Source organism: Hermetia illucens, chromosome 1, assembly GCF_905115235.1.
Source record: "Hermetia illucens chromosome 1, iHerIll2.2.curated.20191125, whole genome shotgun sequence".
NCBI lineage: Eukaryota > Metazoa > Arthropoda > Insecta > Diptera > Stratiomyidae > Hermetia > Hermetia illucens.
The window spans coordinates 18,108,845-18,122,102 of record NC_051849.1 but is presented as its reverse complement, the minus strand read 5'-3'; the positions used below and the strand labels follow the sequence as shown (position 1 = coordinate 18,122,102).

Genomic DNA, 13,258 nt, shown 5'->3' with positions numbered 1-13,258 from the left:
GAAAAACTTTTCAAGTGCAGATAACGCAACATAACAACTGAAAGATACTCTACGGAGGATTCAAAAATAACATTCAGTTTTGGAAAACAGTTTGTAAATATTTGAAAAATCGTTAAGTGTTTCGTAGCTTTTGAAACTAAATATTTATATCCTGGAGAGAAGTAGATAAATTCGGAATATACAGGTCAGGAAGCTTCGAAATAAATTTCGAATGTTGCGAACGCTGCTGCGCCACATCCTGATCCGAAATTTATTTCGAATGTTGTTGATTCGACTGACAAGTGCCACCACCGGTGTTCTCCGTGGCGTAGAAGGCCTCGCTAATTTTGAATTGTAAATAAAATAAGAAGCGGAAGCTGACTTCGACGACGTTACCGCAGGGACCAGGAGCCGCCGACAAGAAACATCCGGACGCTTAGGAACTTCAACCTCAAAAACGCTGTCAAGGCAAACCGCCACAGGCAAAAAGTTTTTTTTAGTTATAAAATTTTGACATATTCCTTCCCTGTCCTGAACTTCTAGTTAAAACATAAAAAAATGTAGAACCGCCGCAAAGGACGGTACGATATTCTTTTTAAAATTCGTCGCTGGATTTCCACTCTCGTGGCGAGTTTTTTATTTTTGATCTGCGCGTCAAGCGTCCGCTCCGGGGTACATCGGTGGTGTTTCTTTTTCTGTCATACGGGCATTTGTGGGTGCGGTCTGCCGTAGTCAAAGTAGGGCCTTGTGGAATTCGGTATAGTCGCGTCTTCGACAAAAACTCGCTTTGTTAACTTAGCTTTTGTTATGTCGGTTGACAATAAAGACGCGGCAGATCCATTGGACCCTCAGGTGACCGCTCTCGCTGTGGCGACGGAATCCGGAGCTGTGGTTCGTCCATCTGGAGGCGCAATTCCAATTCCGCGCCTGGATAAGGAGTCCATCCTCCTGGTGGCCGACATAATGAAATCGGCCTCCTTCACACTACTGCTCGAAAAGGACGATCGGGTAGCAGGTCGTCAGGACAACCTACGGATCGAGGCATTTGTTGGTACCATCGCAGATTCGGCGAAAAACCCACCAGATGTACGATCCCGTGTAAATTCGCGGCTACTTCAAAAGACTAGGTCCGTGGGGGGTCCTGGCGACGGCCACCCAGAACGCAGCGCCACATCGCCTAACAATTTATGACCCTCCCAGCAGGCGCAGTTATCTTGTAGATACTGGTGCGGAGGTTTCGGAGGAGGTTTCTTCCCGTACCCCGCCATCATCGGCTATTTCCTCAACCTTTGAAACTTGCGGCGGCAAATTCCTTGCGCATTAACACCTACGGGTGCAGGCAAGTGGACGTGAGTCTTGGCTTGCGTAGGACGTTCCCGTGGCGATTCATCCTGGCGGACATCAGCTTCCCCATACTAGGCGCAGACTTCTTTTATCACTATGACTTACTGGCTTATCTTATTTCGTCAGGTCAAATCTTATCTCACCCCAGCAACAATCTTTCCGTACTTTTGGAGGACATTACTGACTCTCGTGTTCGGGCACTCCCCCAAAAATTCAGCCAGATTACTACCGAATGTAGTCTCTCTAAACCAGTGAAGTACAATGTGCAGCACCACATTAACACTACTGGTTCCTCTATCTTCTCGAAGGTGCCTCCCCTACCACCCCAGAAGCTGGCTATTTCACGGAAAGACTTATGCAGCGAGGTATCTGCAGACCTTCCAACAGCTGATGGTTTTCCCCACCCCATAAGCCAAATGGCGAATGGCGCCCCTGTGGGAATTATAGTAGACTAAACGCGCAGACTGTTCCTGACCAATATCCGACTCCACTGATTCACGACTTTGCGCATCATCTCGCAAACTGCCGCATCTTTTCGACATTGGATTTAACCAAGGCGGATCACCAAATCCCTGTAGCTCCAGAAGACATTCCAAAGACGGCAATATGCACACCCTTTGGACTCTTCGAGTTCACGCGGATGACTTTCGGGTTGTGCAATGCGGCGCAAACCTTTCAAAAGTTCATCCACTTGGTCCTGCGAAACCTCAACTTCTGTTTCGTGTATTTGGATACCGTTTCGGTCGCTTCTTCCTCAGAGTCTGAGCATTTAGCTCGTCTCAAGTGCATTTTTCAACGTCTCTTTGAGACCGGTTTAGTCCAAGTTTCTATAAACACAGGTGAGATTTCGCGGCCACTTCATTTCCCCTGACGGAATATAGCTCGACCCAGACAAGGGTGCAAGCGATCATAAGCTTCCCGCGTCCGAAAACTTTGAAGGAGTTGCGGACGTTCTTGATCAGGCTAAACTTCTATCGTTGTTTCCTCCCCAAGGCCGCCCAACACCAGTCCGTTTTGAACGCGTATTTGTCTGGCCCCAAAACAAAAGACACACGAGAGATTGTGTGGTCTGAAGAGGCTGCCCACGCGTTTGACAAATCCCGACAACAACTGGCTGATGCTACACTCTTGGCATTTCCTCGACAAGATGCACCCCTAGCCGTTTTTGTTAATGCCTCTGACATCGCAGTAGGTGCCGCTGTTCACCAAAAGGTGAACCAAGTATGGCAGCCGTTAAGTTTCTTCTCTAAACAGTTGAACCCCGCTCAACGGAACTGGAGCACCTATGATCGAAGACTGCTCGCCGCGTACTTAAGGATTAAATACTTCCGTTTCTCCCTAGAAGACAGGCCGTTCACAGTGTTCACGGACCATAAGCCCCCGCGAAACCTGAGCTTTATAAGTCAATTCACGTCCGACATACAGCACGTGTCCGACAAGGACAACATAGTTGCTGATGCTTTGTCACGAGCCTCTGAGGTAAACATCCCCGCCTCACTCGGCTTCTCGGCTATCGCTAAGGCGCAGGAGGATGTCGCAGTGCTTCAGAGCCTCAAATCCAACCCCAAATACAAATTTCGGGAGTTGCCCATCTTCGGCTCGAACCTCTCCCTCTGCTGCGAGTACCCGGAAAAGGGACCTCAGCCATACATTCCGGCCACCTTTCGCAAGGAAGTGTTCCAAGCGGTTCACGACTTAGCTCATCCAGGCATCAGGACGACAAATCGGCCAGTCACCGAAAAATACTTCTGACCCTCCATGAACAAGGACGTAAACTCCTGGGCCAGAGAGTGCATCGCATGAACATAAGGAAAAAAGTGGGCTCATTCCCACGCGCTACCAAGCGATTCCACACAATACACCTCGACATCGTAGGCCCTTTGCGAGACTCGCACGGTTTCAAGTATTGCCTCACAATCATCGACAGGTTTACGCGGTGGTCTGAACCAATACCTCTGAAGGACATTGCCCTCTGTCGAGAGTGGATCCCTCGCTTTGGTGTCCCTGCAGTGATTATCACTGACCAGGGAATGCAATTTGAGTCCACCGCGCCAGTGGACTACAGCATACCACCCGCAATCCAATGGGATGCTAGAACGTTGGCACCGGACGCCATTATGGCCCGCGACGATCCGTCCTGGACTCAAGTCTTACCTCTCGTCCTACTTGGCCTCCGAACAACCCGCCGAGAGGAATTTGCTGCCAGCCCCGCGGAGCTGGTATACGGGGAGAAACCGAGGCTCCCAAGTGACCCGGTCTTCGACAAGAGATTGGGTCTCATAGACTCTGGATTTCTGCGTCTGCTGAGAGACAACCTCCACCGCCTTAAGCCCACACCTCCTACCCGACACACATCCGCACCTGCCTGCGTTCCCAGGGAGCTGGATACGTGCACGCACGTCCTGGTCAGAACGGATGCTGTCCGGAAGCCGCTGGAGCCTCCATACGAAGACCCGTACCGTGTTCTAGAGCGGGGAAAACATTTCTTCCAGCTCGAGATCGGGAGACACAAAAAGGTTGTCTCCTTGTCCGGGCTAAAGCACGTTTGCGCCCTAAAGCAACGTCGCTTTCGCTTCGCCGAATAATGGAAAGCGCAGTTCCGGGTTCGGTCGCTGAAACCCCTAGATTTCATCTGGGGGCGGAGTGATGTGGCGCAGCAGGATTAACAACATTCGAAATTTAATTCGATTGACAGTGGCCACCATCGGTGTTCTTCGTGGCGAAGCAGGCCATGATTAATTAATTTTTGAATTAAAAAAAGATGAATATTGGTAAGTTGAAAAATGTCAGTTTAAGAAAATAAAAAAAGAATTTTATGTCCCGTCTCAATATAATGAGTGTATTTTTGTCGTCAGTGGATTTATAGTAATTTGCAATTTAATTAAGCTCTCGAAAGTGTCATGTCGTGGCTAACACGCCTGTTTCGTCATTGAAGAAGAACTCTAAATGGAGCCGTGTTGCGCATTATGTTCGGGGTTTTCTTCTTGCAAAGAAGATAGAGCAGGACGCGTGAACGGGCCTGATAGCAGGGGATACCTCCTACTCCTCGCCCCTCTAGTTGGAGAAAGGAATTTCCTTACTTGAAGGCTTCTTGTCCAAATCTCCCGCTTTTCACTGCGTAGTTGCGACAGTATCCCGTCTGCGTCAGCGCTGCCTTGGTAAAGTCAGCACACGGAAAGTGACCACCACTGTTACTCAAAAACTCCAAGCCTTCGTCAACACCTGTCTACGTTGTATCCTCGGAACACGCTAGCCCGATACTTTTTCAAACGAAGAACTTGGTCAACGCACAGACCTGGCACCCGTATGCAATGTGATCTGAAGGCGAAAGTGGCAGTGGGTAGGTCACACATTAAGGATACATTAAATAACAGAAGTGACAGATGTCCAGATATTCGCAAAGCCGCTTTCATTCGGTGCCCCAGATTAATCTTATACATGAAAGCTGGGTGCTATTATAAAAGAGTTAATTCTCCACTAGCCTTTGTGCCAGCACGTCGTCTTTTCTACTGTTTTTCTTTTACTTGGCCTGACTTTATATATCATAGCCGTCTTGCATCCTTCAATCCACAGAATCTAGTCCTAGACATTGAAGTGATTTCGAAGAATTTTCCATAAACTTGAAATATGTATCTTCAAAAATAGCCAAATGAGATAACTCAGGAAGAACTGCATACTGCTCCTAGCTCCCTAGTGTATAAAGTCCTGACATGATGTCTGCCAATATAACAATTGCAATCATACCATTTTCCTGCCTTAGAGGCTTAAATTGGAAGAGAGTAATGAAATGTTCAACGAATATATTCCCTCAACCATTAAATATTCTCACAAAAAGACACACTGCAACACATTCTCCGCCAACTCTCGAATTATTGCAACCAACTCTCTGGCCGGGGGGTGTAATGAGAGGTAATGAAACCTCCACTCCTGTATTATTTCTTTTTTTTTCGTCGACAAAGACGTAAACACGCGATTACAAGGTATAGAACGCAGCGATTACAACAACGTCGTTAATCATGAACTCTTCACCTCCCTGATTGTCGATGGTAACCTGGTTGTAAGCGGTATGATGTAATGTGAGACCAAGGCTTATTATGGGATTCCCCATTTCGTAATTTTGTATCGGATTTTAGGGTTCCTTCACATTCACGTTCCATGCGACTCGCATTAAGGGTAGTTTACCCTATCATTGCCGGTACCCCGTTCATTTCGCTTCGTTCACATGTTTGTAACAGTTAAGTGGCTTCTGGGTTGGTTGCTGTGCTAATTATTGGATTGCCGACAGTAGTTCATCTTTTTTGTAAACACCAGTGCCAGGGGCGAAATCATCAGGGACAGGGAGAGAGTACTCAGCCCACAGTGACGACTCAGCAACGACAATAGTAGCAACGAGGAATCATATCAAACAGATGTGTTCCATGAGCATGGCCTAAACAATAACAACATGACGGTGGCAATGCCCCTGGTCGCTCCGGTGAACGTATTGCATGGAGTACTCTCCTCGTGTATATCAACAAATCAAACGAGCAGACCAGGAATGTGACAGAAGAGATCCGGACTTAATGATCCGGAAAACGAAAAAGGAATTATTGTCGTCTCAAATTTATTAGAAAACCCCTTTTTGTGTTGTGACAATGAATTAGTAATGCTCAGGCCCGGGAAAGCTTGCCGAGATGTGGGATTAAGAAAAGGGAGCCTTGGAATGTATGACATATGCCCGTTTATAGCTGCACCCTAGGCCTAATAAAACCAGAGTACGGCATGCTTGGAATTTTCTTGAGACATTCAAAATCGGGAACAATGGAAGGACCCTTGGCTTGTTGGGCTTAGTTTCATGGGAACGTGTTTGTTTTGATGTTTCACTGACAGAACATTTCTTTGTGAAAGGTAACAAGTCACTTATCCTGGAAGGTGTATAGTGATAGCATTTGATTTCCTTTGATTATCCTGAAGGGAAGCGAAGAGGTCTTTGAGGAGAACATAAATTGAATAGGCGAATGTAGCACAAAGTTGCAACCTTTGATCATCACAGTCTTCCCTGAAAGCAAAAACCGACAAACAATTACTTCATTCATCAAACTCATTAGCTCCAGTGCCATCACCTTACACACAACGTCTTCCCATTTATCATGCAGCATCATACGTCTCCCTTACAAAGAGGAGCACACTTAATTGTCTACACAGACCCATTAAAGCATGATCATCTTGATTCCTCCGCGGATGACCACGGAAAAAACCACTAAGTCGATGAGTCGGAAATGTTGAGAATTCATCATAAATAATACTCCAGCACAGAAACAAGATCAGAAAGAGTTACATTTACTTACCACCAATTCGCTGAGACCGGGTGCATAGGAAGCAGAAGCGGCAAGAGCAGCAGAAGACCTGGAACAGTTGCGAACCTAGAAACATGTTTTGCATTCCTCAGGAATGGAATGGAGCCGACACAAGCGGCCACTACGGACGCTATAATCCCGGCCAAGAGCCCTGAACAGCCACTAGATGCTCCAACACGCGGCCCCGGAGTCGTCATCTCGTTTCGCTTTTCGATTGCGATGCGACAACAACCGGCCAGAGAGGAGCCCCAAAAGAATGGATCTGTTTTTACACACGTATATCTGTTTCTTGTTCACTACACTAAAAGATACACTGGAGCAGCTGGTAATCGCCCCGGCTTTGGTCGCCCAAATGTAGGAGCACTCAACGCGTGCCTTCGCAAATCTCTCGAGTTCGATGGTTAGTCGGTTTGGTCGTGGGATCTTCAAGTTTCACGGTATGTGAATATCACAACGCCTGCAAAAAACAATTCAGAGAAAAAAGATTTAGTTGAGAACATAGATATCTAATTTTTGGAATGTTTTATACAGTATCTTCTGATCAAGTTCTAAAGTGGTTCGAGGAGCTCTGTGGAATGTGCTGTACATCGAGTGGAAAATGGGAAGTAATCTGGTGAAGCTTTTCATATGATCGTGTTCTTCAAGAAATGACACCCGATCCACCCCACGATCCCTATAAAAGGACTCATCATCCTCGTCCCGAAAATAAACTGACGATATCTGTTAAACGCAAAAATAGAATTTTTATACAATTTTCCAAGTTAAACTAGATTCAGAGGAGGTTGTGGGGAGCTTCAACTCCAAGCACTCAGATCCCTTATCAGGCTCTTCTTTCTACCCCCTACAATCCCATTCAAAGGTCCCTTTCCTTCTGTGTTTCCAAGCTTTTGCGATTCTGAGAATGTCCTCAAATTCTCGCTTAAAAAATCCTTCCCAAGATATCTTCGTCTAAGGTCCTCAGCATCTCTTCCACAATGTTGTCTGGAGAGAGATCCCCTGTGTTTAAATAGAGCTGCTGACGAACCCCATCCCACCTTCCACAAGAAAAAAAAGTGTGGTGGGCATCGTCCACAACTCCATTGCAAAACACACAATCCGGAGAACGCGCCTTTCCAATCTTGTGCAGGTAAGACTGAAAACTTCCATGCCCACTTAAAAATTGGGTAAGGAAATAGTCAGTCTCACCATGCTTCCGACTCAGCCACGCACCTAAGTTGCCGATGAGCCGCGCAGTCCATCTGCCTATAGTTTCATTTTGCCAAGAGAGCTGCCACTCGTCTAGAGTGTGTTGTCGTTCTTCGCGAGCAACCACCTCCCTTGGCTCATCTCCCTTGCGCTTGTATATGGCCTGACGCTCCCTAGCAAGAAGGGCAACGGGGATAACTCTCGCGATCACCATCACGGCCGGTTCAGAGACTGTGCGGTACGCAGACGCCACCCGTAAAGCTCCCCGTCTCTGTACTTGCGCGAGGCGTCTACGATATACCTCCTTGTTAAGAGCGCCAGCCCATACCTCTGCGCCGTAGAGCAGGGCACACTGCATTGAGCTCATCAGGAGACGTCGCCTACTAGACGTAGGACCCCCAATGTTTGCCATTAGCCTACTCCAGCCGCAGCCTTGTTCGCTGCTGCTTGGATTTGCTCAGAAAAGCTCATCTTTGAGTCAAGAGTCAACCCGAGGTACTTTACCGCTGATTTTGACTCGATTATCGACTCGCCGAACGATATGGGACGCAGGGTCGGAATTCTCTTCTTAGTCAGGATGACTACTTCGGTTTTTTCCAGTGCAAGGTTGAAACCATGAGTAGTTATCCATCCGCTTACCCGTCGCATCAATATGCCGAGTCTGCTTTGCGCCTGTTCGACAGTGCGTCCAGCAACAAGCGCTGCGACATCATCTGCGTAGCCGACCAGGCGCGACTCTTCTGGCATGTCGAGTTTAAGCAGACTGTCATAGGTAGCGTTCCAGAGGTCCGGCCCTAGGATGGATCCCTGTGCTACCCCCGACGTGACCTCCATCCACCTTTGACCCTCTAGTGTTTCATAGAGCAGGGAGCGGTTCCTCAGATAGTCCCTCAAAATCCGTAAGAGATAGTTCGGCACGTTGAAGGTATTGTCTAGTGTGCCTAGAATGTCTTTCCATCTTACGGAATTGAAGGCGTTTCTGACGTCAAGCGTTACGAGGAGCACCACCCGTCGAGTTCGGCGGCTATGTGCCTCTGCTCGTCGAACGGCGTCCACGACCTGCATGACAGCATCAATTGTCGATCTCCCTGCCCTAAAACCAAACTGCCGGGGAGATAAATCTCCGGCAGCGCGTACCGCTTCAGCGAGTCTACTTCTGATGTCTAGATCACGCCGCAGAGGTCTCCAAGCCCTTTAGAGACCCCAGGAGGATCGACTGGAGAAAGTTTGGTCAGAAACTCTCCGGTGCGCATATTGGTAGGATTGGCACGACAGACGAACTGGAGTCAAAGGTCGGGGCTCTGGAGAAGGCTTTTGATACCGCCTTCAAAGTCTCGTGCCCTGCTAAGTACAGCAAAAAGACCCTGCCACCGTGGTGGAACGAAGATCTCTCTAGTCTCAGGAAGTTGACCAGAGAAATCTTCAACATCTGCTACAGGCAAAAATACTGGCAGCCATACAAGGACTGCCTAAAGAAGTACAAGTCGGCCATCAGGACCGTCAAGAGGCGGTCTTGGCTAGACTATTGTCAGAACATTGAAAGCACTAGTGAATCCGCGAGGCTCAATAAGATTCTGTCCAAGGAACATAAGAGTCCATCCTTCCTTAAAAAGTCGGAAGGCTCCTGGACGGAATCTTCTAGTGAAACCTTGGAGCTGCTGGTGCAAACGCACTTTCCCTCCAGCGAGGAGGACTGTGAGTCAGAACCTTGCTTGTAGGGTTTGCGGCAACACCAGCTGTGCGAGACTATCAAATCGGTAATTACCAAGGATAGGATCCGCTAGGCTATAAACAGCTTCTCCGCATACAAATCTCCAGGCCCAGATGGCATAATGCCAGTCATGCCATAGAAGCAGCAGGAAAGGGTTGTGCCGTGGCTTGTTGAGATTTACCGGAGCTGCATTACTTTAGGATACGTACCGCAGTCCTGGAGGCGCGCACGGGTGGTTTTCATACCGAAAGCGGGCAGGCGCGGTCATGAGTCCGCGAAGGACTTTCGGCCAATCAGCCTGACCTCATTCGTGCTGAAGACCCTAGAACGCGTCCTGGACATTCACTTAAGGACTATTATGGAGAGAACGCCTTTCTCTAAGTCCCAGCATGCCTACCTCAAAGGAAAATCCACAGAAACCGCCCTCCACGAGGTAATTGGCACGGTTGAGCGGTCGCTGCAGTACAAGCAGTATACCCTTGCTGCCTTCTTGGATATAGAAGGAGCCTTCAACAACGTCAGTACCAACGCCATCAAGGAAGCCTTGACCGGTGTTGGATTGGAGGGGTATCTCACGCATTGGATTATATCCATGCTGAGTACCAGGATAATCCAATCCGATCTGGGAGGCAACCACTTGACCAGAGCTGTGAACAGAGGCACGCCCCAGGGTGGTGCTATCTCACCGGTGCTCTGGTTAATAGTAATGGACAAAATTTTACGTACATTAGACAGCAGCGGGGTGAAGGTGGTAGCGTATACCGACGACTTGGTGATACTAGTATCTGGGATGTTTCCTTCCATTATGAGCGACATCATGGAAGGAGCGTTGCGAAAGGTGTGCCTGTGGGCCGCAAGATGCGGACTCAGCATAAACCCAACCAAAACGCAACTGATGCTAATCACCACCAAGGCAAGGATACCTGAATTCCATTTACCACGGCTGAATGAACAAAGATTGATTCTTTCCTCTAATGTGAAGTATCTGGGTGTAATCCTGGATCCTAAGCTAAATTGGAGGTTGAACATAGAACTGAGGGTTAAGAAGGCCTGTATAGCCCTCTATGCCTGTAAGAGAACCTTTGCGAAGAAATGGGGTCTCCGGCCGAGGATGGTTCTCTGGATGTACACCGCTGTAGTGCGTCCGATCCTGACGTACGGATCTATTGTATGGTGTCAGGCTTTAAAGAAGAAATACAATAGAACGAAGCTTAATAGGATTCAAAGAACCGCGTGTGCAGGTGCTACGGGGGCTCTGCAGTCTTGCCCGGCAGATGCTCTCAATGTACTCCTGCATCTCCTCCCCCTTGACCTCCACATCAAATATGTTGCAGCGTGCAGTGCCGTCAGACTACGTGAGTCCGGATGCTGGGCAGCGAAGTCCTACGGCCACAGCAACATTCTAGATGAAATACCTCGAGAAATCTGGGCATCCCCCACGGACTATGTCGCACGCAAGCTGAACTTCACGAGAAACTTTGCTGTGGACCTTCCAACCAGGGCAAAGTGGAAGACCGGCGGCGTGTTGCAAGACTACGACACGGTATTCTTTACGGACGGATCAAAGATGGCCTATGGAATCAGCGCGGGGGTTTTCTCGAATACACACGGTGTGTCCAAGTCGTATGGTCTCCCAGGTTTCACCAGTGTATTCCAGGCGGAAGTACTGGCGATATTGGAAGTCTGTCGATGGCTGGAGCGTGATTCGAGCCCCAAGCGTAACATAGCCATTCTGACCGACAGCCAAGCGGCCATCAAGGCCTTGTATTCAACGACGACATCTTCCCGGTTGGTGGAGCAGTGCAGAGACGCGCTCAACCATCTGGGCCGCACGCTCAAGATAACTCTCCTCTGGGTTCCCGGGCATAGGAACATAGAAGGGAATGAGCGGGCTGACGGATTGGCCAGGCAAGGCTCTGCTCTTGGCAGTCCCTCGGGGAACACAGTCGGTGTTCCGCTGGCGGCTATCGGGGGCCGAGTCTACTCGCACTACCTAGCAGCCGCGGGCCTGAGATGGCGAAGGCTTACAAGCTGTGCCAAATCAAGGAGAATTTGGCCCGCTTATAACATAGCCCGATCACGAGAGCTCCTGTGCCAGACGCGTGCAAATGCATTCAAGATTACGGCGGTCTGCACGGGGCACTGGCCCATAGGGGACCATGCCGCTAGGCTCGGCTTACCCTACAACTCGCATTGCCGAAGCTGCGGAGAAGGAAGGGAAACCCTCATGCACTTTCTCTGCGATTGCCCGGCTCTGGCTCGAGTCAGGCTGCGGACACTGGGTAAACCATTCTTTGGGGACCTCAGTGAGATTTCTGGTTGCAGGGTCGGAGAGCTGCTTTCCTTTGTGAATGCTACGGGCTGGCTCTGAAGATCCGATCCAGCTGGACTCCGCTTCCCTGTTCCTATAACAACAGTCACGGTCTTAGGAGTTTGTGGCATCAACACGGCGCACCAAAGCGCTAATTGGGCTCCTCGGAGCGGCCACTGATACCTACCTACCTACCTACTTCTGATGAGCTGTAGGTCTGGCCGGTGTTGGAATACCAGTTTGTACACCTCTGCTGGAATACCATCGGGTCCTGGCGCCTTCTTGTTTTTCATAGAGAGGACTGCCTGTTCCAACCCTTTTACAGAGAAAAGTGGACAGTCCTCTGCGCTCTCCGCGCCGACGTCACCATCCCATACGGGGTGTGCAGGGAAGAGTGCCCTCACAATGCGGTCCATCTGCTCGGCCTTAAGTGAACAGGGTTTCCGCAGAGCCCCGATTTTTCGGGTTACAAGTTTGTAACCGAGTCCCCACGGATCCCCATTCACCTCGTCGATCAGATCTTGCCAGCAGCGAGCTTTGCTCTTGTTTATTGCGCTGCGGAGTCTCCTTTTGGCTGATTTGTACTCTATCATTATGGTACATGCCTCCTCCCGGTCGCCTAGACGTTGTGTTAAGCGGCGGAGCCTGTGACATTCCTTCCGGAGCTCTGCGATTTCCACTGTCCACCAATACATGGAAGGTTTGCCGCGCCTCGATGTCTCCCTGGGCATGGAGGCTCCGCAGACCGTCGTTATCAGGTTCATAACTGAATTTACGACAGTGTCAGCAGCGGCGCCACCGCCCCCAGGAGTACCCTTCAGAGTGGCCCCACCTGTTCCCAAAGTTTCGACGGACTTCCCGGTGTTCACTTTCACGACGTTCCATACACAGAAAGATGGGGGCTGGGGTGGCGCACACCGAGAGTTTGTGTCCACCACTTCGAAAGCAATGTATTGGTGGTCATTTGCCGAAAAGTCTTCCAGAACTCGCCACCCGTCCACCAGCGACACCAGTGATTCCGACGCGAAGGTTACGTCTGGAATGCTTCCTTCGCAGCCCGGGCGCCGGAACGTTGGGGTGGATCCGGTGTTTAGAACTACCAGTCCTGTTCTCGCCGCCATTTCCAGAATTCGTTTCCCTCTGGAATCTGTGTGAGGCTTGCCCCATTCAAGTGCCCTAGCATTGAAGTCACCCCCGAGCAGGATCCGCCCATCCGTGCTTAAGATAGCGTCCTCCAAAGCCTCAAGCCCCCGACGAAAGTCCGGCATCGTCTCATTCGGCGTAAGATAGACACTAAAAAACGTTATCCCTGAACACCGAATCCAGACAAAGCCGTCCCCTCGGCCTTGGGCAAGAACCCCCAGGAGGGTGCCGTCCCGAACCCAGATGGCA

General features: G+C 49.5%; 1 protein-coding gene across 1 annotated transcript in view; it reads right to left on the bottom strand.

The window, feature by feature from the left end:
- Positions 1-13,258, bottom strand: part of LOC119646177 (protein Wnt-1-like) — a 348,364-nt gene that overhangs the window by 309,388 nt on the left and 25,718 nt on the right. The window contains exon 2 of the mRNA XM_038046560.1: positions 6,651-7,116. Within this exon, the coding sequence (XP_037902488.1) occupies positions 6,651-6,856 (206 nt within the window). The 5' untranslated portion in view covers positions 6,857-7,116. The remainder of the gene's footprint in view (positions 1-6,650; positions 7,117-13,258) is intronic.